We start from the raw sequence: 22,079 nt of genomic DNA, 5'->3' as shown, positions 1-22,079 counted from the left end.
AGTCACCTGTTGATAAACCTGTGGACTTGGTGCATGAGTCACCTGTTGATAAACCTGTGGACTTGGTGCATGAGTCACCTGTTGATAAACCCGTGGACTTGGTGCATGAGTCACCTGTTGATAAACCTGTGGACTTAATGCATGAGTCACCTGTTGATTAACCTGTGGACTTGGTGCATGAGTCACCTGTTTCAACCCGTGGACTTGGTGCATGAGTCACCTGTTGATTAACCCGTAGACTTGGTGCATGAGTCACCTGTTGATTAACCCGTAGACTTGGTGCATGAGTCACCTGTTGATTAACCTGTAGACTTGGTGCATGAGTCACCTGTTGATTAACCCGTGGACTTGGTGCATGAGTCACCTGTTGATTAACCCTTAGACTTGGTGCATGAGTCACATGTTGATTAACCTGTGGACTTGGTGCATGAGTCACCTGTTGATAAACCTGTGGACTTGGTGCATGAGTCACCTGTTGATTAACCCGTAGGCTTGGTGCATGAGTCACCTGTTGATTAACCCTTAGACTTGGTGCATGAGTCACCTGTTGATTAACCCTTAGACTTGGTGCATGAGTCACCTGTTGATTAACCTGTGGACTTGGTGCATGAGTCACCTGTTGATTAACCCTTAGACTTGGTGCATGAGTCACCTGTTGATTAACCCGTGGACTTGGTGCATGAGTCACCTGTTGATTAACCCTTAGACTTGGTGCACGAGTCACCTGTTGATAAACCCTTAGACTTGGTGCATGAGTCACCTGTTGATTAACCTGTGGACTTAATGCATGAGTCACCTGTTGATTAACCTGTGGACTTGGTGCATGAGTCACCTGTTTCAACCCGTGGACTTGGTGCATGAGTCACCTGTTGATTAACCCGTGGACTTGGTGCATGAGTCACCTGTTGATTAACCCTTAGACTTGGTGCATGAGTCACCTGTTGATTAACCCGTGGACTTGGTGCATGAGTCACCTGTTGATAAACCTGTGGACTTGGTGCATGAGTCACCTGTTGATTAACCCGTGGACTTGGTGCATGAGTCACCTGTTGATAAACCTGTGGACTTGGTGCATGAGTCACCTGTTGATTAACCCTTAGACTTGGTGCATGAGTCACCTGTTGATTAACCCGTGGACTTGGTGCATGAGTCACCTGTTGATTAACCCTTAGACTTGGTGCATGAGTCACCTGTTGATTAACCCGTGGACTTGGTGCATGAGTCACCTGTTGATAAACCTGTGGACTTGGTGCATGAGTCACCTGTTGATTAACCCTTAGACTTGGTGCATGAGTCACCTGTTGATTAACCTGTGGACTTGGTGCATGAGTCACCTGTTTCAACCTGTGGACTTGGTGCATGAGTCACCTGTTGATTAACCCGTAGACTTGGTGCATGAGTCACCTGTTGATTAACCCGTGGACTTGGTGCATGAGTCACCTGTTTCAACCCGTGGACTTGGTGCATGAGTCACCTGTTGATTAACCCTTAGACTTGGTGCATGAGTCACCTGTTTCAACCCGTGGACTGGGTGCATGGCCATTTATTTTTGAATTTAATAAAAAGCCATCTTAACAGGTTTTTAAATGAGACACTGCCCACAAATGCAACGAGAGCTTCATTGTGCAGCGAGTAATCCCCTCTGCTCCAGAGGCGGACCAGTAATGGGCCAGTGGACAGATATATTTGCACAGTCTAATATTGATCGAGGGGATCAGGCCTTTGTTGGATGTTTACAGAAGAGAAGCAGAGATACGCGGTGAGAGAGAAGTATGGCATGCCAATAGTGCATACAGAATCAGGCCCACGGAGTCGAAAGCGCCTAATCCAACATGTTAATGAAGTTCTTGTCATCCACATCCAAGTTAATTAGCCACACTCTGGCAAATGGAGCCACTCCTCTGTGGCTCCAGAGCAGCCATAACTTCTCATTTCATTCATCTCTGAGCGATTCTGCCTTTGCAGACGGATTCATCAAGTGACTCGGGGAGAGAAGGCGGTTGGGGAGGAGCACCGATCAAGAGCTTTCTCCCAAAGAGCCCTGTCAGCAGCACTCTGCCTATAAACAAACAGGGCTGACAGATGACACAGTGGCAGCTCTCGTCTCCGACAGTACACCGCCATCTTTTCGCTTTCCCTTCCTCAGTCTCTCATCCCCTTCCTCTTCCAAACACAGGCTCTGTCTATTTAGGGCTTCATGGAAAGTCATTAGTCATTATTTTCTCCACTGTCTCTCTTCCCAAATTCACACTGTCACTTGCCAAATCTCTGCTGCTCGAGAAATTATGAATTATGCTTGTGTCTCGCACTCTGCGGGGGCCGCGGCGAGGGAGGAACCAACCAGAGAGCTGCTTCTTCGTTTATTCCATTACTTAAAAGTGGACTTTTTTCCTCCGGGCCCATCAATCACTATTTATATTATTTTGGTCACCAAATGCTCTCTAGTGCGCCACATTGAGACGAACTACCTAATTTGTAGCAGCATTTCTAAAACTTGTCAACTGCGTCTGGTGTGACAATAAGGATCAAGCCCACCTTCCTGTTGGTTTAATTTATAGCCGCTGCAGTGGAGACCGCTTGCCACAAAATGTACTCCATTTGTTCATTTTGCTGCAGATGACTGCGTGGTTCCAGTGGCGCAGGCCCGCTGCCATTCACTCTCCTTTAATTGCTATTCGCTCAGAAGCCTGCTCAAGCTGTGCAGCCACAGTTAGAGGCTGTGTGACTTTAGTCAGTGCACGTCAGATTAAAGCGTTATTTATCAGAGTGGATGCACAAGAGGAGCCCAGGCTAGTTGCCGTTCGCCGGCTCCCCACACATCCCCTTCTTCTAATCCAGCTGGCTACAGAAGGGCTCTGAGGAACGGTGACTAAACGCTGGTGACGGGGCCTGAGCCCATGACTCAGATTCAGAATGGCTGCAGTGTTCTCGTCTAAAGCGAGCTGACAGGCTGACAAACACTTCCAACTGGAGGTTTGCAGCATCTGGCCAAAAAGGATTTTCAGATAGAATTCAGTCAGAAGAGTCGCCGCATTGTGAAGCGTGTTGTGTTTGCGTGCCTTTTGTGTTACATAATAATACATACATAATTGTCCCTGCATCGCTTTCACAGTAAGCCTACACATGTGCTTTGAAGTAGTTAAGTGCAGTCCAAATGATTCATGCTAATTGTGTTGCAGCTGATGGAGCGTTCCCCTGGTTAGCAGCATTGAGCCCCGGAGGGACTGCGCTTCTGCAGCAGAGAGAGAGAACGCACCGCTTTAGGAAGGGTGTCAGCCTTTCCTAAGAACTCATGCATAGCTAATCCTGTAAACCAGGCATGGGCAAACCCAGGCCCGGGGGCCATATGCGGCCCGTTGGTCTTTTTAATCCGGCCCGCCAAACTTGTCCAAATTATATCATTAAATAAAATTGTATTATAATTAAACCTCATTCATTTGACCTTTTCCCTGTAATGCTGCCTGTAAAAGGCCAAATCCTTTAATGCAATAGCTTTCATGTGTCATTTATATTAGCTCACACAAATACTCCAGAGGGGCCGGACACTTGGTCAAATTTGTCAAATTTTAGAACCTATCGTGGCCCGCGAGTCAGAAGGTTTGCCCACCCCTGCTGTAAACCCATTGATCACTGACACAGCCGGTACACGTATCGAGGTATTGATTAAAGGTTCAGCGAGAACCCTCACTGAGAATGCAGGGCTTTCTGCTGAACTGTGATTCTGCCCATGCCGAAAGCAAAGGCCTGAGGTAAGCCTATAAATTCCTCTCCGTCTCCTGACCTTTACAAACTGGTTTGAAAGGCCGCCAGGCGCCACACCCCGTGCTGTGTTGATGTCTCGATGGCGGCACGGCTCCAGGGATGCACTGCTGGGCCGTTTTCATCTTGGGTTGGGACTGCTTGTAGTGCAGATGTGCGTGTTCTCAGTGAACTGTGGCGCACTCTCTCGACCTCTGGCAGCACCTTGAAGTCAAAGTTGTGATCCATCCAGCACGAAATGGTTGGTGTCCAAACGTCTGCCATGGGCTTCAGCTGCTTAGTGCTAATGAGCAACTGTTAGCTTAACGGCTGAACATATGCTAACCTAAGATGTGTTATCAGATTAGCATTGCTGTGCAACAAAGGAGACGCATGAAAAGAAGTAATTATTCAATGATTCTATCACTTAAGTATTTGATGGTGACCATTAGAATATATTTTCAGCTTTACCTGTTACACCAAGATCAACTTTATCTTATCTTTATTGAACGTTTTCCTTGTTTTGTTGAGAAATGAACCAAAATAAAAACACATTTGTTGATTCATCTTAAATCCTCGTCAGTTTCACATCGGTATTTCAATGGTGGCTAACTTGCCGAAAGCTAAAGCTACTCAGTGTGAAATGAAGAATCAGTTGGCACAAAAATCACAAGAGAAAATTGACCCAATAGAATGCTCTTCTTGTGTTCTGAAACCACTGACCCCAACCCTCACCCGGCCAGAAACCTGTAACTCCAACTAAATGAGAGTGCCTCTAAGCGCCTTGTCCTCTGTGCTGTTCCAGGGCTGAAGGTGCGGGAGGTGATGATCAACGTGTCCCGTCAGCAGGTGGAGGATTTCCACGGGCCGGAGGACTACTGGTGTCTCTGTGTGGCCTGGAGCCACCTGGGCACGTCAAAGAGTCAGAAAGCCACCGTCCGCATCGCCTGTGAGTATAAAGACGCGTCAGAGACTCAAAGATTAAAGAGATGAGGTCCATCTGCTTCCCTATGAACAATGTCATCATTGACCTCAATTACATTCAAGAGTTGCTTCAGTTTTGGTGTTAAAAGGCCCAATAAATCTAAATGTAGCTAAATTACCTACTGTGTAAATCAAGTTAACAGATAAAGATACATTTGCTTCAAAAATACTCTCTGAATGTTGTCTGCCGGAGGAGGAAGACGGGGCCGATTTATCGTTCCTGTGCGTGTTTTGTCGCTTTGTTCTCTTTGTTCTCTTTAGCTCTTCGTCATGGATCCAGAAAGGCAGCAGTAAAACTACTGGAACAGAACAGAGGAAAGTAGAGAGAACAACTGCTGAACTAAAGGAGGAAATAATCTCCAGATATGGAAACGGCGTCCGTGTCTGGGATCTGCTGCAGGACGGGACGGAGGAATCAATGATTCAGACTTTACTGTAGAAAACTGAGCTAAAGAGGAGGACTAAAACCCAGGAGGACAGTTACCCAGTCACTGAATGGAGGAGGACTCCCTTTAAAGGACGAGCCCCTCCCCCTTCTGACACCGCAGCCTAAACGGGGTGTAAATGATACAGAACTGGGTTAAAATAACTTTATTATGCTCTTGTTTTGTACTATTTACACTTTTATGTATTTTCCATTATTTAGATACACGTAGTTACACATTAATATACCTGTAGCCATGGAAACGGACATCTATCTGCTGCGTAGGAACGGATTCATCCAGTTTACATTATTTATTGCGAGAAACATAGTTTCAGTTTTCAAACTAATTGGTTTTCGAACAGTATTACGGAACAAATTATGTTCGACAGCCGAGGTTCCAACAGAGAATAAAGATAAAAGACTCTGAGCATCAAAAAGAAACGGACGTTCTGGTAAATGTTGAGTCCCCTCAGAATCAGAGCCCAGACGCAGACGCAGACGCAGACGCAGACGCAGACGCAGAATCAGACGCAGACGCAGACGCAAACACCATCTGTGCCTGTTGTTCACCAGCTCATGCCGGATTCTGGCTCGTTTGGGAAGATAAATCAGTCGTCAACGCGTATAAACAGCAACGAGCTTTAACAAGCGAGGTCGCGTGGCGTGCAACAGGCTTCATTTGCTTCCCTCAGCTTCAGCTCGATGCCCTTTTTTGCCCCAAACAGGGTCTGACACAGCAAAGATGGCTGCAGCTGGGCCCACCCAGAATGAGGTCGCCCAGCTGCTGGATTTATTTTATTTATTTATTCATTTACTTGATAGGGACAGTGCACATTAATGAACATCTATAAAGACGCATCTAATAGACATAAATATTCCGGATTATAGCAAAAATGCTAATTTACATCCGCTGTCCCTCGGCAGGTAAAAAAAGAAAGACACAAGAAGACTTCAGAAAGAACAAGAGGTTCCGATAAAAACACAGCGCAGTACTAAAGGTTTAGAGCTAGTGGCTACAGGCCTGGTTTACCTTCCACCACTGCTGGAGGAGAGTTTTGAAGGTTTGTAATGTGGGACGCTCCCTGATGGTTCCAGAGTGGGACCCCACAGTCCCCTCTAGAGGAGGCCCTGGTCCTGGGACCGCTGTGAGTCCGACATGGCAGGTGGGGCAAGGCCATGTAACACCTTGTATATTAGACAAGCCATTTTAAAATGGCTCTCCGCTGGGCGACGGCCAGGGGTCAAACTGGACTTTATTTACCTATTTGCCTATTTATTTAACCAATAGATCAAAAATATGAATTTATTTTCATTATTTGTGGTACTGTGGAATTATAATGACTATGCTGATGCAGCCATCAAACAGATTTAAGTAATAACAACACAAAGTTCACACGCCATGGACCGACCCCCACAGTGGAAGTCCACGTCAATGACGGGACTTTTATCTTCATTTTCTGGATTGGAGGAGATTGTTTGGGTCACGGACCTGTGATGTTTCTCCCGCGTGTTCACGGTGCAGCCGGTATTATGGCCTGTGTGTGGCGTGTCCTTCACCGCTAGCTGCTTCCTGCATCGCGTCCGACGAGCCGACTAACTTCCAGATTAGCTCGCCGCTTGCTTTCTTTCAGAGAGAACGCCTGAACCACGCCTCTTCCCGACTTTGGATTGAAGTGAGTCAGTAAAACGAGTTTATTCTGCAGAGGCTGTGTTGCAGGAGAAAATGTGTCCAACTTTACATAAATGTTAATCTTGGTCATTCTGTCACCATGGCGACAACCCATGAACCCAAGGCTTCCTGTGGATTGGGTCCATGAGTGGGAAAAGAGAACGTCTAACGTAAGTCCCTCGGTTAGCTATGGTGAAGAGAGGCTTCGGTCAGATTACGCTGACTCTTGATTGGTCGAGTTCCTCCATTGCTGCACGCTGAAACAAGGGGAGCAGGTCTCTAACCATGTCGAAAGCACCAGGATGACCCAATAACGTCGAAGGATGGAAGGCTGCCGGTGCCGTCCGGTTGTTCCTTGTGACACTCAGAGCAGCAGATGGATGGGGGAGTAAAGAAAAAAGGGGATGAGGTAAAGGGGCAGTCGCTGGGGGCAGCTTCGGATTCTCCCCTGGAGGTCCGAGAATGATCCTGATCATGCAGAACGACGGGCCGCCGTGTTCCTCTCCGGGTCGGCTCCGCTCGGTATTAACCGGTTAATGCCGGTGCTGTCCGAGTCCGACACCGCTGACGGGGGCTTTTAGAAGAGAACCTCTCTGTTGGGTTGACTGGATTTCTTTTTACTGCTCCAGAGAGGAAGCCGAGAGAATACACATAGAAGTACTATAGAAGTATTAGGGTCGTAGAGGGAAGTCGATCTCACAGATGATGGGATGTTGGAGTTCCAAAGGAGCATTCTTTCTCTCCACACAGGCTGATAGCAGCAATGTAACTATAAAGTCTGCTGATGGTCCACTTCCAGATTCCAGATGACCAGATTATGGGATCCTCTCCGTCCTATTCCAGCTCCGCTGGCGTCCTGGTGTCCCGAGGTGGGGGGCGGCTGAGGAGGATTGAGGTCGGACTGATGGTAGCACCTGACACTTCCCTCTTATCTCTCTCCACAGACCTGAGGAAAAACTTTGAGCAGAGCCCCCAGGGGAAGGAGGTGCCCATCAACGGAATGATCGTTTTGCATTGCCGCCCTCCAGAGGGAGTGCCCGTGGCGGAGGTAAGGCCGTGGCTCCTCGCGTCTCCTCTCCTGAGAGATGCTACGTCCTGGGGAGGGATGATCAGCCCCAGAGGGATGGGGCAGATCTTTCCTTCAGCTCTGCCTCCTCCGATCTCAGAGCAAGAAGTTGTTGTCCCAACATTAAGAAAACGATTCAGAGCATGCATTTAAATCAACCCCCCCCCACAAAAAACAACTTGAATGTATCAGTAAATGATCGGCACCAGAGATGCTCTTCTCACATTCGGTCTGTAGCACCACTACCCTCCCGAGTGTTGGGATTTCACTCTGAGTTTAAAGGGTCAGGCCACAAAGTGAGTGCAGGTCCAATTACCTAATGGAGGCCGACATAAAGAGGCGAGGATGGGGGGAGGCGCTGTTTCCCCTACTGGATCCTGGATTCTCAGCAGCTGCCATGCTGTGAAAGGGAATCTTCATCTTCATCTTCATCGTCATCGTTATCGTCATCTTCATCGTCATCTTCATCTTCATCTTCATCGTCATCGTCATCGCTGTGTGTGTTTACATCCAGAGCTTTGTTTGTTTGCAGCTGAGAGAGATATGTTCCCATCCTCCGGACGGTGCGTAACACTTTACGCAGTAATAAACATCTGAGTTTATGTACGAGTACCTGTAAGGACAGGTACTCGTACATAAACTCAGACATCATAGTTTGAGGATTGTACACATCGTCGATGGACTCCGCTCGTACTGGCGTGTCCCATCACTTACGGACACCACGGTCACGTTGATGGATCATCTCCTGCTTCGTGATAGACTGTACGCACAAGACGTTTTGAGGTGGGGAGGAGACGGTCATGATCTGTTGTGTCCTTGTTTCCCTGCTCCACGGAGCTGAAGCCGTTTGCGCTGATCGCTCGTAGCTTTTCATTTAAACCTGGCGGGGAGTTGAAGGGCGGAGAGCAGGTGTTTCCCGCCCCAGTGATGATCGGCATGGGCCAACCTTCGACCCTTTGGAGTTTAGATGATCCAACGTGGCGATGGTGGAGTGATGTCATTCCAGTTTCATCTGAGCGGCGCGGGCTGAATCACATCCTTCCATCTCGTCCTCTGTCAACACAAACGAGCCGCGGTGAATAATGCAGAAAGCACAGAGCAGGCATCCTCAGCCCAGTCGGTATCAGCGCGGGTCGCCCATGAAATATTGAAACGGCGTCGGTGAGTGCGGTGGCGTGAGGTGCCGGCGTGCAGCTGCACAGTCGATGCTGCTGTGGGAAAGTGGTTGTCATCCTCATCCTCATCATCGTCAGCGTGAGCTAATGAGGCCGTCAGGGTGGGATCATTTTGGATCGTGTGGGCTCGGCACTTTATTTAGGCAAGAGTTTGAAACGCTGGGAAAAAGTATTTGTTGTCAGGAGTTTCTCCTGGGCTGCAAATACTTGTCCCACTAGAGGCAGCAGATCTTGCTTCTCCAGGTTAACTCTGGTTAACTCTGAAGGAACTAAAGTTCTGTTTCAGATGTGTCTAAGTGCATTTCAAACCAACGTCACCCCCCAACACAAACTCAGCAGTGGTGTTTAGCGCTGCAGTACTAACTTCACAAATGTCCCAACCGGAGAGAGCCAGCTCTGCAGGACAAATCTTGAGGACAAATGTTGAGGACAAAGGACAGTCATTTGCAGACGGGAGCGTTCACACCGTGGACAGAGGAAAGGGGTGGAATAATCGCTCGATGTAAGATTAGATCGACCCGCGGTGGGGTCTGTGACGCCACCTCTCACCCAGGCACAACTTAGCATCAAGTCTCAGCATCTCTTCCCGGAGCTTTCACAAGCATTCACACGTTGAATGCTTGTGAAAGTCATCCTAATGATCCCTGGGCAAACTGAACGGCCGTTCCCCCACCAGCCGCTTGGAACTGAAGGAGCCTCTTGAACGAGGGGTGAACATCTTTATGGTTTATCTTCCTCATGTCCACCATTAGCAAACACGCTGCCAATATCCATCCAGCAGCAAATAAACTCCGTGAATCTCTGGGCAGATCAAACTGCGAGACACGGAAGTACATGATATTTACCTTCCATTCAGCCGGTGGGCAGAATGCTGATGATGAATGATGAATATATTTATTAGATAGAATGTTGGAGTACAAGTACAGTCACACAGTAGCATGTATTACAGTACAAGTACAGTCACACAGTAGCATGTATTACAGTACAAGTACAGTCACACAGTAGCATGTATTACAGTACAAGTACAGTCACACAGTAGCATGTATTACAGTACAAGTACAGTCAAACAGTAGCATGTATTACAGTACAAATACAGTCACACAGTAGCATGTATTACAGTACAAGTACAGTCAAACAGTAGCATGTATTACAGTACAAATAAAGTCACACAGTAGCATGTATTACAGTACAAGTACAGTCACACAGTAGCATGTATTACAGTACAAGTACAGTCAAACATCCTGTCTAAGAGGAGCATTTCTAAAAAGCCCTTGCGGTCTTGTTTCCGTTGAAAGTCCTTCGTACATAAATCATCGACATTTAACAATACAAATAAAATAAAACCAATATTCAATAACTCAATTGATGCAAAGTAACATTAGAAAAATAAAATGATTTTACACCACCGATGCAAACTAACAATAAATCTAAAATAAATTACGCCACTGATGCAAAATGACAACGAATGACAATAAATTACATAAATTACAATAAATTAAAAAGACACATAATATGTACAACGTAGGTGGACAAAAAAGGGGGGGGGGGGTTTGATCCGGAGAGAGTCGTGATGACTATCTCCGTTTCTGTCCCCCTGAAAGGTGTATTTTTAGGGCCGTTTTGAAGGAGGCCAAAGAGGTGCATGTTTTGAGGGCAGGGGTCAAACAGTTCCACCCTTGGGGGGCAGTATTGTAAAAAGATGATTTACCCATGTTAGTCCTGTAGGAGGGGGTAATCAGGTTGTTGTTTGAGCTCCCTCTAGTGTTGTGGCTGTGGGTGTCACTAAATCTGTGGAGGTGTTTATTCAGGTATGCAGGGATTGAGGGGACTGAGGGCAGAGCTGCATTGACTATTTTAAATGCCAATCCCATTTTGAGTTGTTGAACCCTGTCTTCTGCCCTGAGCCATTTTAGGCTAGCAAAATGTCCAGGAAGAAGGGGGGTCATGGGCCCCGGATTGAGGAGTAGCCGAATCAGTTTGTTTTGGGAGGTTTGCAGCCTGGTTTTCAGGGACATTTTGATGTTTGAATACCAGGAGGTGCTAGCATAGTCAAAGAGGGGCTGAACGAGGGCTCCAGCAAGCGTCCGGAGACAAAAGCAGACATTCTGCCCAAAAATCTTGTTCTCTGATTGACTTTTTTGATCACCTTAGTTGCCATACTATCACCAGACAGGTATTTGTCAAGAACACAGCCCAAATAGGTAATCTCTTCTTTGCTGGAGATTACTGTATTATCGACTGTGACCTTGAAATCATTAACATTTATCTCACTTAGAGAGTGTTTAGACCCAAAAAGAATCGATTCGGTTTTACCAAGGTGTAGTGACAGTTTGTTATCAGTAAGCCAAGTACGGATTCTGGTGACCTCAGAGCTGAGAGCCTCCTCAACCTGCACTTCGTCCTCTCCAGAAATCAGGAGTGCTGAGTCATCAGCAAACAGGAACAATTTGCAGTTACAGGTGAAAAGTTGCTCTCCAAACCATTTGAATGCAAAAATTCACAAAATCATAAATGCCATGTAAAAAAATCTTTAATCTTCTAAATGAATCTAGTTAGCAGGGAAACGGAGTAATGCTCCAACTTATATTATCCGGTGAATCACATAAATAATAGTTTTCAGTTTCCTCTTAATCCAAATCTGAAAATGCTGCAGAAGAATTCCTTTGTGCTTTGTATCCAAGGAGCAGAGATGATCGTCTACGCTAGAAGCAGTTCATGTGCCATTCCGTTGCAGTGCTTGCGATCCTAAACCTATCACCTACTATTACTTCACAGATATCAAGGAGTGTGAATGCACAGCAGATCTTTTTACTCTGGGATAAAGGAGCCGTGAGAAGCTGCTATAATGAGGTACTTTTGAGAGGTGACTCTGACAGAACGTGTGAAAGGAACAGCCAAATTGGAAGCCAATTTCACCCTGAATGAAAACCTTTAATCTGAGATGAAGTGATCTTCGTTAGCTCAGGTAGACAGCCCAGTGTCAGAGTTATTGTTTTATATTCATTGTCTCATTGTAGAGTTTTTAAGATGGAGGAAGCCACAAGGGTTTCTCTAGGTAGAGTTCCCTTTGTCTCTAGTTTCATTGAAGGGGGTAGGGATCTATGTAAATACCTGAGAACCACCTACTTTCACCGTGTTAATAAAAGGGCCGTGAGGTCCCGGGGGGGGGGGGGTCTTTTGGTCGCAGCCGCTGGGCGAACAGAGTCCCTCCTTACCGGTAAAGTATCAAAGTTTGTCTGCCTGATTCATTTTGTGTGTGTTTAATCATTATTACACAGGGTGTCAGGGAATTACCCCAACCCAGGTAGACAGCCCAGGTAGACAGCCCAGGTAGACAGCCCAGGTAGGCAGCCCAGGTAGGCAGCCCAGGTAGGCAGCCCAGGTAGACAGCCCAGGTAGGCAGCCCGGGTAGGCAGCCCAGGTAGACAGCCCAGGTAGGCAGCCCAGGTAGACAGCCCAGGTAGGCAGCCCAGGCTATGGCACAAAGGGGAATCAACTAAATGCGTCCGGACTGTGATACGAGATGTTCTCTGTTGAGCTTCACAAAGACATTTGCAATGCTACTCCACAGCAACTTGGCGTTTAACTCCGTCCCACCTTACGTTTAACTCCGTCCCACCTTACGTTTAACTCCGTCCCACCTTGTGATTAACTCCGTCCCACCTTGTGTTTAACTCCGTCCCACCTTCTGATTAATTCCGTCCCACCTTGTGATTTACTCTGTCCCACCTTGCGATTAACTCCGTCCCACCTTGTGATTAACTCCGTCCCACCTTCTGATTAACTCCGTCCCACCTTGTGATTAACTCCGTCCCACTTTACATTTAACTCCGTCCCACCTTCTGATTAATTCCGTCCCACCTTGTGATTAACTCCGTCCCACCTTGCGATTAACTCCGTCCCACCTTGTGATTAACTCCGTCCCACCTTACGTTTAACTCCGTCCCACCTTCTGATTAACTCCGTCCCACCTTGTGATTAACTCCGTCCCACCTTGTAATTAACTCTGTCCCACCTTGTGATTAACTCCGTCCCACCTTCTGATTAACTCCGTCCCACCTTGCGATTAACTCCGTCCCACCTTCTGATTAACTCCGTCCCACCCTTTTGATTAACTCCGTCCCACCTTGTGATTAACTCCGTCCCACCTTGTGATTAACTCCGTCCCACCTTGCAATTAACTCCGTCCCACCTTGTGATTAACTCCGTCCCACCTTCTGATTAACTCCGTCCCACCTTGTGATTAACTCCGTCCCACCTTCTGATTAATTCCGTCCCACCTTGTGATTAACTCCATCCCACCTTGTGATTAACTCCGTCCCACCTTGCGATTAACTCCGTCCCACCTTGCGATTAACTCCGTCCCACCTTACGTTTAACTCCGTCCCACCTTCTGATTAACTCCGTCCCACCTTGTGATTAACTCCGTCCCACCTTGTCATTAACTCTGTCCCACCTTACGTTTAACTCCGTCCCACCTTCTGATTAACTCTGTCCCACCTTGCGATTAACTCTGTCCCACCCTGTGATTAACTCCGTCCCACCTTCTGATTAACTCCGTCCCACCTTCTGATTAACTCCGTCCCACCTTGTGATTAACTCCGTCCCACCTTATGATTAACTCCGTCCCACCTTGTGATTCACTCTGTCCCACCTTGCGATTAACTCCGTCCCACCTTGTGATTAACTCCGTCCCACCATGTGATTAACTCCGTCCCACCTTGCGATTAACTCCGTCCCACCTTGTGAATAACTCCGTCCCACCTTACGTTTAACTCCGTCCCACCTTCTGATTAACTCCGTCCCACCTTGTGATTAACTCCGTCCCACCTTGTCATTAACTCCATCCCACCTTGTCATTAACTCCGTCCCACCTTGCGATTAACTCCGTCCCACCTTGTGATTAACTCCGTCCCACCTTCTGATTAACTCCGTCCCACCCTTTTGATTAACTCTGTCCCACCTTGTGATTAACTCTGTCCCACCTTCTGATTAACTCCGTCCCACCTTCTGATTAACTCCGTCCCACCTTGCAATTAACTCCGTCCCACCTTCTGATTACCTCTGTCCCACCTTACGTTTAACTCTGTCCCAACTTCTGATTAACTCCGTCCCACCTTGTGATTAACTCCGTCCCACCTTCTGATTAACTCCGTCCCACCTTGTGATTAACTCCGTCCCACCTTGTGATTAACTCCGCCCCACCTTCTGATTAACTCCGTCCCACCTTGCGATTAACTCCGTCCCACCTTCTGATTAACTCCGTCCCACCTTCTGATTAACTCCGTCCCACCTTCTGATTAACTCCGTCCCACCTTGGGTTTAACTCCATCCCACCTTGTTCCCTGCCTGGCGCTTTTCTTCATGCCATTTCAGAATGCCTGTCCTTCATCATAGGTCAGAGAAGGTCTCTGCTACCATCTCCTCCAGCACAGGCCAGAGCTGAACGTTGATTTAGTTAAGATAAGAAGGATCAAGGTGGAATGGTAATGCAGCGGCAGAGTGTCGGTGAGGTGGCCTTTGGGAAGCGACGGGGGGCGGCTGATTGGTTGAGGCCCACGCTCTGTTCTCGCCGTGTCTTTTCTGATTAACCTCCGGAGTAACAGGGCACAGCCAAGTCTAGATCACTTCCTCCAAATCTACCTGCTGCACTCATCTCAGCACACTGAAACGCACTGAGTTCAAAGTGTCAGCAGGCAATTCCAAGTGTGTGTGGGGGGGGGGGGGGGAGATCATTGACTCATTAGCTCAATGATCAGGTTTCAGCTACTCAGCGAGTTCCGCCAGTGTCCACTGTTCCCCAGAGTGTGTGTGTGTGTGTGTGTGGAAGGAGACCCCTGATCAATATAACTGTGTGATCACCCACATCAGCTCGGCGGCGGCTGAGACTCGGCCAGAACGGGCTAAATTGTGACGTCTAATAATGATTCAGTGGACAGATTTGTATTTCTATTAAACCGTGCATCACTCTGACCCCAAATGACCATTAGACCCTGGACTGTGGTGATGAGTCACACAAGCACATGCAATAAAGCGTCAGCTGGCCGGGCCCTGATCAGCCCCCCCCCCTCGTCAGTCTCGATGATGGTGATCAGCCCCCCCCCCCCTCGTCAGTCTCGATGGCGGCTGCAGTGTCGGCGCTACATCGCCCTCCCATCCTCTAATCGTGCCTCAGTCAGCATCCAATCATCAGCGAATGCATTCTGAATGAGATGTGTCCTTAAGTAGAGGAGAGGAGCTGGAGGAGGTGACCTTCAGGAGCAGGCCCCCGCCTGGAGCCCTTCTGTTAGGCCGACACTGATGACCGCATCCTAATTGAAACAAATGTGCCAATTAGGCAAGTCATTTCTCACATCCACTGCCACACGGTCGCCAGGCTAATGTGGACTTGCCCCCCCCCCCCCCCCCCCTCATCGCTCTCTTTCTCTCTCTCTGTCTTTCCGTCATTACCCGGGGGGTGTTGGCTGCAAACAGACGTGGCCCAAAGACTGCGGGACTCACACGTTAATTAACTCTTTCAAGTCGTAAAAATTCCCAGCTCCAAATTGAATAAAGAGTCTCGGGATGGGGGTGCCACTACCTGTGTCCCCCCATTCAGTGACAAATGACTTTAATCATGAGATATTAGCCGCCCTGCTTGCCCAGACCCCCGTCGCTCCATTATATTATCTATGCTTAGAGCTTCACCTCTGCTGAAACCCTCACTTTTAATTGTAGACAACGATCTTGGGGACTTTGAACGTTTTCTTCAGCGCAGATTTCAGCCATTGAAACTGTACTGAAAAGCTACAATTGACTCTGGATGTGAGAAATGATCACAGTGTTATGATGTTCATTATCATTTCAGTTCTGTGTCAATACATCCTTCATTCCTGGGCTCGGTGTGTCATTTTATTTACCCACTGATTGCATGCCCACAGGCTCTTCCCATTTGCATTCTGCCCGAGCGTTGTTTAATAAACGGGCTTCCCGTGTGCGCTCTATAAATCCATCAACCCAGCACATTCCAAAACACTGCCAATGTAATTTGCAAACGCAGTGAAGCAAATTCTGTACCGAGTCTGATGCTCTAAAGCTTTGCTCAGTTTGTTATTCATAATTAGGTTTCCTCTCTGTTGCTGGTAATTGGTAAAAGTGCTTCTCTGACTGCCTAATATTCTGTATCCTAGCAGTAGTCAATCAGGACGGTAAATCCAAATCTGAGATCCGGGTCTTCTGCGACGGTGAGACATGATGGTTTTTATTATGTGTTAAATGTGTCTCCCCCTGGATGCGTCTAAATGCGTCTTCCAGAGTCGCACGTCCTGCCCTCAAGCGTAATCGTGAAATTGGACTTGTGAACAGTGACAGAAGGTCAAAGAACAAAATTCACATGATAGAGTTGATAATTCCCAGAAAGAAGGGTAAGCCCGGTAAAAAGAAGAAAATATCCCCCCCACCCCATCTATAAATACTATAATTTGTCTATAAAATTGTTGCAAGTACATCTATGCATAACATTGTATCCTTATTAACATTAAGATGAAAAAAAGAAATCTAGATCCAAGTGTGAACCAGAAAAGATGTAACGTGCATCAACTTGCCTTTAAATGGAGGAAATGAAATCCTTTACCTCAAAACAAGACAAAAATGAACAAAACAAATTGTGCTGGTTTGATTGCTCAGTGCAAAACCCTCACAGCACAGCAGAGGAGCTAACACCCACCTGCACGCACGCTAATAATTAAAGTAAAAGCGCCACTGCCACCTACTGTAGCAGATGTGCAATTACACTGTATTCTCGTGCGGCAATGAAAAAACAAGCAGGAGTTTTGCTGTGCATGTTCTCCAGGATCACGTGCACCCCCTCTGGCATTTCACACACGTCCCGCTATTTGAGAATCACTTGGCGAGCTGAAGCCCCTACCAGAACCCATGGGTTTTGTTGTTCAGTGGATCCAGTCTACATGTCCCTGAGCAAGACACTGAGCCCCAAATTGTTCACAATGGCTGTTCCACTGCTGTGCCATTAGCCTCAAATACATAGCGTTGTCAACAAGGGCCTTCAGTCCACCCTGGCGTTCTGTGAGAACCGAATGATGGTGCAATCGGTTGTCTGTTTGCGCCACCTCTGTGGCAGCAGCGGAAGTAGTAACGCATCGTCCTCCCCAACACCAGCCACTCTCATGTCCTCCCTCACTACGTCCATGTATCTTCTCCTGGGTCGTCCTCTAGCCCTGTCCTTTGCATCGTCCTCCCCAACACCAGCCACTCTCATGTCCTCCCTCAATATGTCCATGTATCTTCTCCTGGGTCGTCCTCTAGCACAGTGGTCCCCAACCACCGGGCCGCGGCCCGGTACCGGTCCGTGAGGCATTTGTTACTGGGCCGCACAGAAAGAATAACTAATTTATACAATTTCCGTTGTATCGATTATTAGCGTCTAAAAGGTGTTTTATTTTTAAAAAGCACCGGATTTACTCCACCGTAACATTCGCCTGTGAATTTTCATGCTTTACATGATACGTTACTAAAAACTGAACTACTGAACTAGCGAAAATTAAATTAAAAAACAAACATCTTTGGAGAGCTTCTTTGCTAATGGGAAAGTCATCATCGGCGGTCTCTCGTAGTCGAGCATGACTGTCTTCCTTCTTGGTCCTTGTGGGTCTTCAGGTGGGCTATAGGCCTATCCTGGACCCAGTTATTCTGGTGCAGTGTGGACAGGGGAATGTAATGGTGGTGGGATTGGGTTGGACCTGTTTGGTGGTTGCTCTCTCCTTCCTGAGTCTGCGCTTCTCTTGCACAGCATGGCGGAGGTCATCGTTGTCTTGTCCCGCCCCCTCATGAACAAGGTTTCTCCAGGTCGCCCTGACTGTTGCCGTGTCTTCCCAGGATTTAAGGTCGATGTGGCACTTCTTCATGTTTGTCTTGATGTTATCCTTAAACCTCTTCCATTGGCCTCCCGGGGCCCGTCTCCATTTCAACGAGCTGGGAAAAGAGGACTTGTTTTGGGAGGCGAGAGTCAGGCATGCGGATAACATGGCCAGTCCATCTGAGCTGGTGTTGGGCAACGATGGCAGTGATGGTGGGAATATCAGCCTCCTCCAGGACGCTGGTGTTGGTGCGCCGATCCTCCCAGCTCAGGCTGGGGATTTTTCGGAGGCATCTCTGATGGTACGTCTCAAGTGCCTTTAAGTACCTGCTGTACGTAGTCCAGGCTTCTGATCCATACAGGAGGGTGGGAAGTACCACGGCTTCATAGACCAAGATTTTGGTCTTTGCTTGGAGGTCGCGGTTCCCAAAGACTCTCTTTCTTAGCTTTGAGAAAGCTCCACTGGCACAACTGAGGCGATGGTGTACCCCGTCATCAATGACAGCCTTTGAAGATAAAAGGCTACCAAGGTATGGGAAGTGGTCCACATGCTCCAGTCTGATGTTGTCAATGGAGATGTTTGGGGGTAGGACAGGCATACTGCTGTCTGGTTGTGGTTGGTGGAGAATTTGTGTCTTTTTTATGTTGATGGCTAGACCAAGCTGTTTGTATGCCTTCGCAAAGGCAGAGAGCATGCACTGTAGGACCTCTTCTGAGAAGGCAACGAGGGCGTTGTCGTCTGCATACTGCAGCTCCATGATGAACGTGGTGGTGGTTCGACCTTTAGCCCTGAATCGGTTGATGTTGACCGTCGGTTCTATACATAATTTCGACTCCCCGTGGCAGATGCTTGCTTATGAGATGGAGTATAGCAGCAACGAAGATGGACAATAATGATGTCTCTTCTCCTGGGTCGTCCTCTAGTCCTGTCCTTTGCATCGTCCTCCCCAACACCAGCCACTTTCATGTCCTCCCTCACTACGTCCATGTATCTTCTCTTGGGTCGTCCTCTAGTCCTGTCCTTTGCATCGTCCTTCCCAACACCAGCCACTCTCATGTCCTCCCTCACTACGTCCATGTATCTTCTCCTGGGTCGTCCTCTAGCCCTGTCCTTTGCATCGTCCTCCCCAACACCAGCCACTCTCATGTCCTCCCTCACTACGTCCATGTCTCTTCTCCTGGGTCGTCCTCTAGTCCTGTTCCCTGGCAGTTCCCTCCTCAGCATCCTTCTACCAATATAGTCCCTGTCTCTCCACTGGACATGTCCAAACCATCAAAGTCTGGTCTCTCTGACCTTGTCTCCAAAACGTCTAACCTTCACTGTCCCTCTTATTGTCTCATTTCTAATCCTGTCCAACCTGGACACTCCAAGGAGAACCTCAGCATCTTCATCTCCTCCACTTCTAGCTCCGCCTCCTGTCTTTTCCTCAGAGCCACTGTCTCTAAGCCGTCCATCATGTCTGTCCTCACCACTGTCTCTAAGCCGTCCATCATGGCTGTCCTCACCACTGTCTCTAAGCCGTCCATCATGGCTGTCCTCACCACTGTCTCTGAGCCGACCATCATGGCTGTCCTCACCACTGTCTCTAAGCCGTCCATCATGTCTGTCCTCACCACTGTCTCTGAGCCATCCATCGTGGCTGTCCTCACCACTGTCTCTAAGCCGTCCATCATGGCTGTCCTCACCACTGTCTTTGAGCCGTCCATCATGGCTGTCCTCACCACTGTCTCTAAGCCGTCCATCATGGCTGTCCTCACCACTGTCTCTCAGCCGTCCATCATGGCTGTCCTCACCACTGTCTCTAAGCCGTCCATCATGGCTGTCCTCACCACTGTCCCTAAGCCATCCATCATGGCTGTCCTCACCACTGTCTCTAAACCGTCTATCATGGCTGTCCTCACCACTGTCTTTAAGCCGTCCATCATGGCTGTCCTCACCACTGTCTTGTAGACCTGTCCCTTCGTCCTATCACAGAGCACACCTGATACTCTCCTCCCCCCGTTCCAGCCTGCCTGCACACGATTCTTCACCTCCTTTCCACATTCTGTCCATCACTCTGCACTGTTGACCCGAGGTACCTGAAGTCCTCTCCCTTCTTTACGTCTATTCCTTGTAGCTTCATTGTCCCCCCTGGGACCTTCTCATGTACACACATGTACTCTGTTTTACTCCTGCTCACCTTCATTCCTCTCTTTTCTAGAGCAGACCTCCACTTCTCTAGATTCTCCTCTACCTGCAGATCACAATGTCATCTGCAAACATCATATTCAGAGGAGCTTCCTGTCTCACCTCATCTGTTAGTCTGTCCATCACCATGGCAACAAAAAAGGGGCTCAGAGCTGATCCCTGGTGCATCCCACCTCCACCCTAAACTCCCCTGCTACTCTTACTGCACACTTCACTGCTGTCCTACATGTCCTGAACTACTCTGACATACTTCTCTGTCCCTCCAGATGTCCTCGTGCAGTACTACAGTACCTAATGCAGTACCACAGTACCTCATACAGTACTACAGTACCTCATGCAGTACCACAGTTCCTCACTGGACACCCTGTCCTAGGCTTTCTCTAGATCTACAAAGACACAATGCAGCTCCTTCTGACCTTCCCTGTTCTTCTCCATTGCTAGCCTCAATGCTAACGCTGCGTCTGTGGTACTCTTCCTCAGCATAAAACTATACTGCTGCTCACAAATACTCACTTCTGTCCATCAGAACACTTCTCTTCCGTTCCTCTGGCATCTTCATCCCCCCTAGGATCGTATTAAACAACCCTGTTATAAATTATACAGCTACCTCTCCTAGACACTTCCTCCACAGGTATGTCTTCTTCCGGTCCAAATGCCTTCCCATTCTTCATCCTCTTCATCGCCTTTCTAACTTCACTCGGCGTGATCTTTGTCACTTCCTGGTCCACAACAGGTTCCTCTCCTCCCCTTTGTTCACTCTCATTTTCCTCATTCATTAATTCCTCTAAATACTTCTTCCATCTTCCTACACACTACTGGCCTCTGTCAACACCTTCATCACTACTCTTCATCACTCTAACATGCTGAACATCCTTCCTGTTTCTACTCTTCATCACTAACATGCTGAACATCCTTCCTGTCTCTACTCTTCATCACTCTAACATGCTGAACATCCTTCCTGTTTCTACTCTTCATCACTAACATGCTGAACATCCTTCCTGTCTCTACTCTTCATCACTAACATGCTGAACATCCTTCCTGTTTCTACTCTTCATCACTAACATGCTGAACATCCTTCCTGTCTCTACTCTTCATCACTCTAACATGCTGAACATCCTTCCCGTCTCTACTCTTCATCACTAACATGCTGAACATCCTTCCTGCCTCTACTCTTCATCACTCTAACATGATGAACATTCTTCCTGTCTCTACTCTTCATCACTCTAACATGCTGAACATCCTTCCTGCCTCTACTCTTCATCACTAACATGCTGAACGTCCTTCCTGTCTCTACTCTTCATCACTCTAACATGCTGAACATCCTTCCTGTCTCTACTCTTCATCACTCTAACATGCTGAACATCCTTCCTGTCTCTACTCTTCATCACTCTAACATGCTGAACATCCTTCCTGTCTCTACTCTTCATCACTAACATGCTGAACATCCTTCCTGTCTCTACTCTTCATCACTCTAACATGCTGAACATCCTTCCTGTCTCTACTCTTCATCACTCTAACATGCTGAACATCCTTCCTGTCTCTACTCTTCATCACTCTAACATGCTGAACATCCTTCCTGTCTCTACTCTTCATCACTCTAACATGCTGAACATCCTTCCCGTCTCTACTCTTCATCACTCTAACATGCTGAACATCCTTACTGTCTCTACTCTTCATCACTAACATGCTGAACGTCCTTCCTGTCTCTACTCTTCATCACTCTAACATGCTGAACATCCTTCCTGTCTCTACTCTTCATCACTCTAACATGCTGAACATCCTTCCTGTCTCTACTCTTCATCACTAACATGCTGAACATCCTTCCTGTCTCTACTCTTCATCACTCTAACATGCTGAACATCCTTCCCGTCTCTACTCTTCATCACTCTAACATGCTGAACATCCTTCCTGCCTCTACTCTTCATCACTAACATGCTGAACATCCTTCCTGCCTCTACTCTTCATCACTAACATGCTGAAC

General features: G+C 47.7%; 1 protein-coding gene across 1 annotated transcript in view; it reads left to right on the top strand.

Moving 5' to 3' along the window:
- The window catches only part of LOC137918001 (netrin receptor UNC5D-like), a 151,780-nt gene that overhangs the window by 77,522 nt on the left and 52,179 nt on the right, over positions 1-22,079 (top strand). Inside the window, exons 3-4 of the mRNA XM_068760744.1 lie at positions 4,544-4,687; positions 7,760-7,863. Of these exons, the coding sequence (XP_068616845.1) occupies positions 4,544-4,687; positions 7,760-7,863 (248 nt within the window). The remainder of the gene's footprint in view (positions 1-4,543; positions 4,688-7,759; positions 7,864-22,079) is intronic.

The sequence above is a fragment of the Brachionichthys hirsutus genome, chromosome 4 (assembly GCF_040956055.1).
Source record: "Brachionichthys hirsutus isolate HB-005 chromosome 4, CSIRO-AGI_Bhir_v1, whole genome shotgun sequence".
Taxonomy (NCBI): Eukaryota; Metazoa; Chordata; class Actinopteri; order Lophiiformes; family Brachionichthyidae; genus Brachionichthys; species Brachionichthys hirsutus.
Note: the sequence above shows the minus strand (reverse complement) of the source record. Positions and strands in the feature narration are given on the sequence as shown.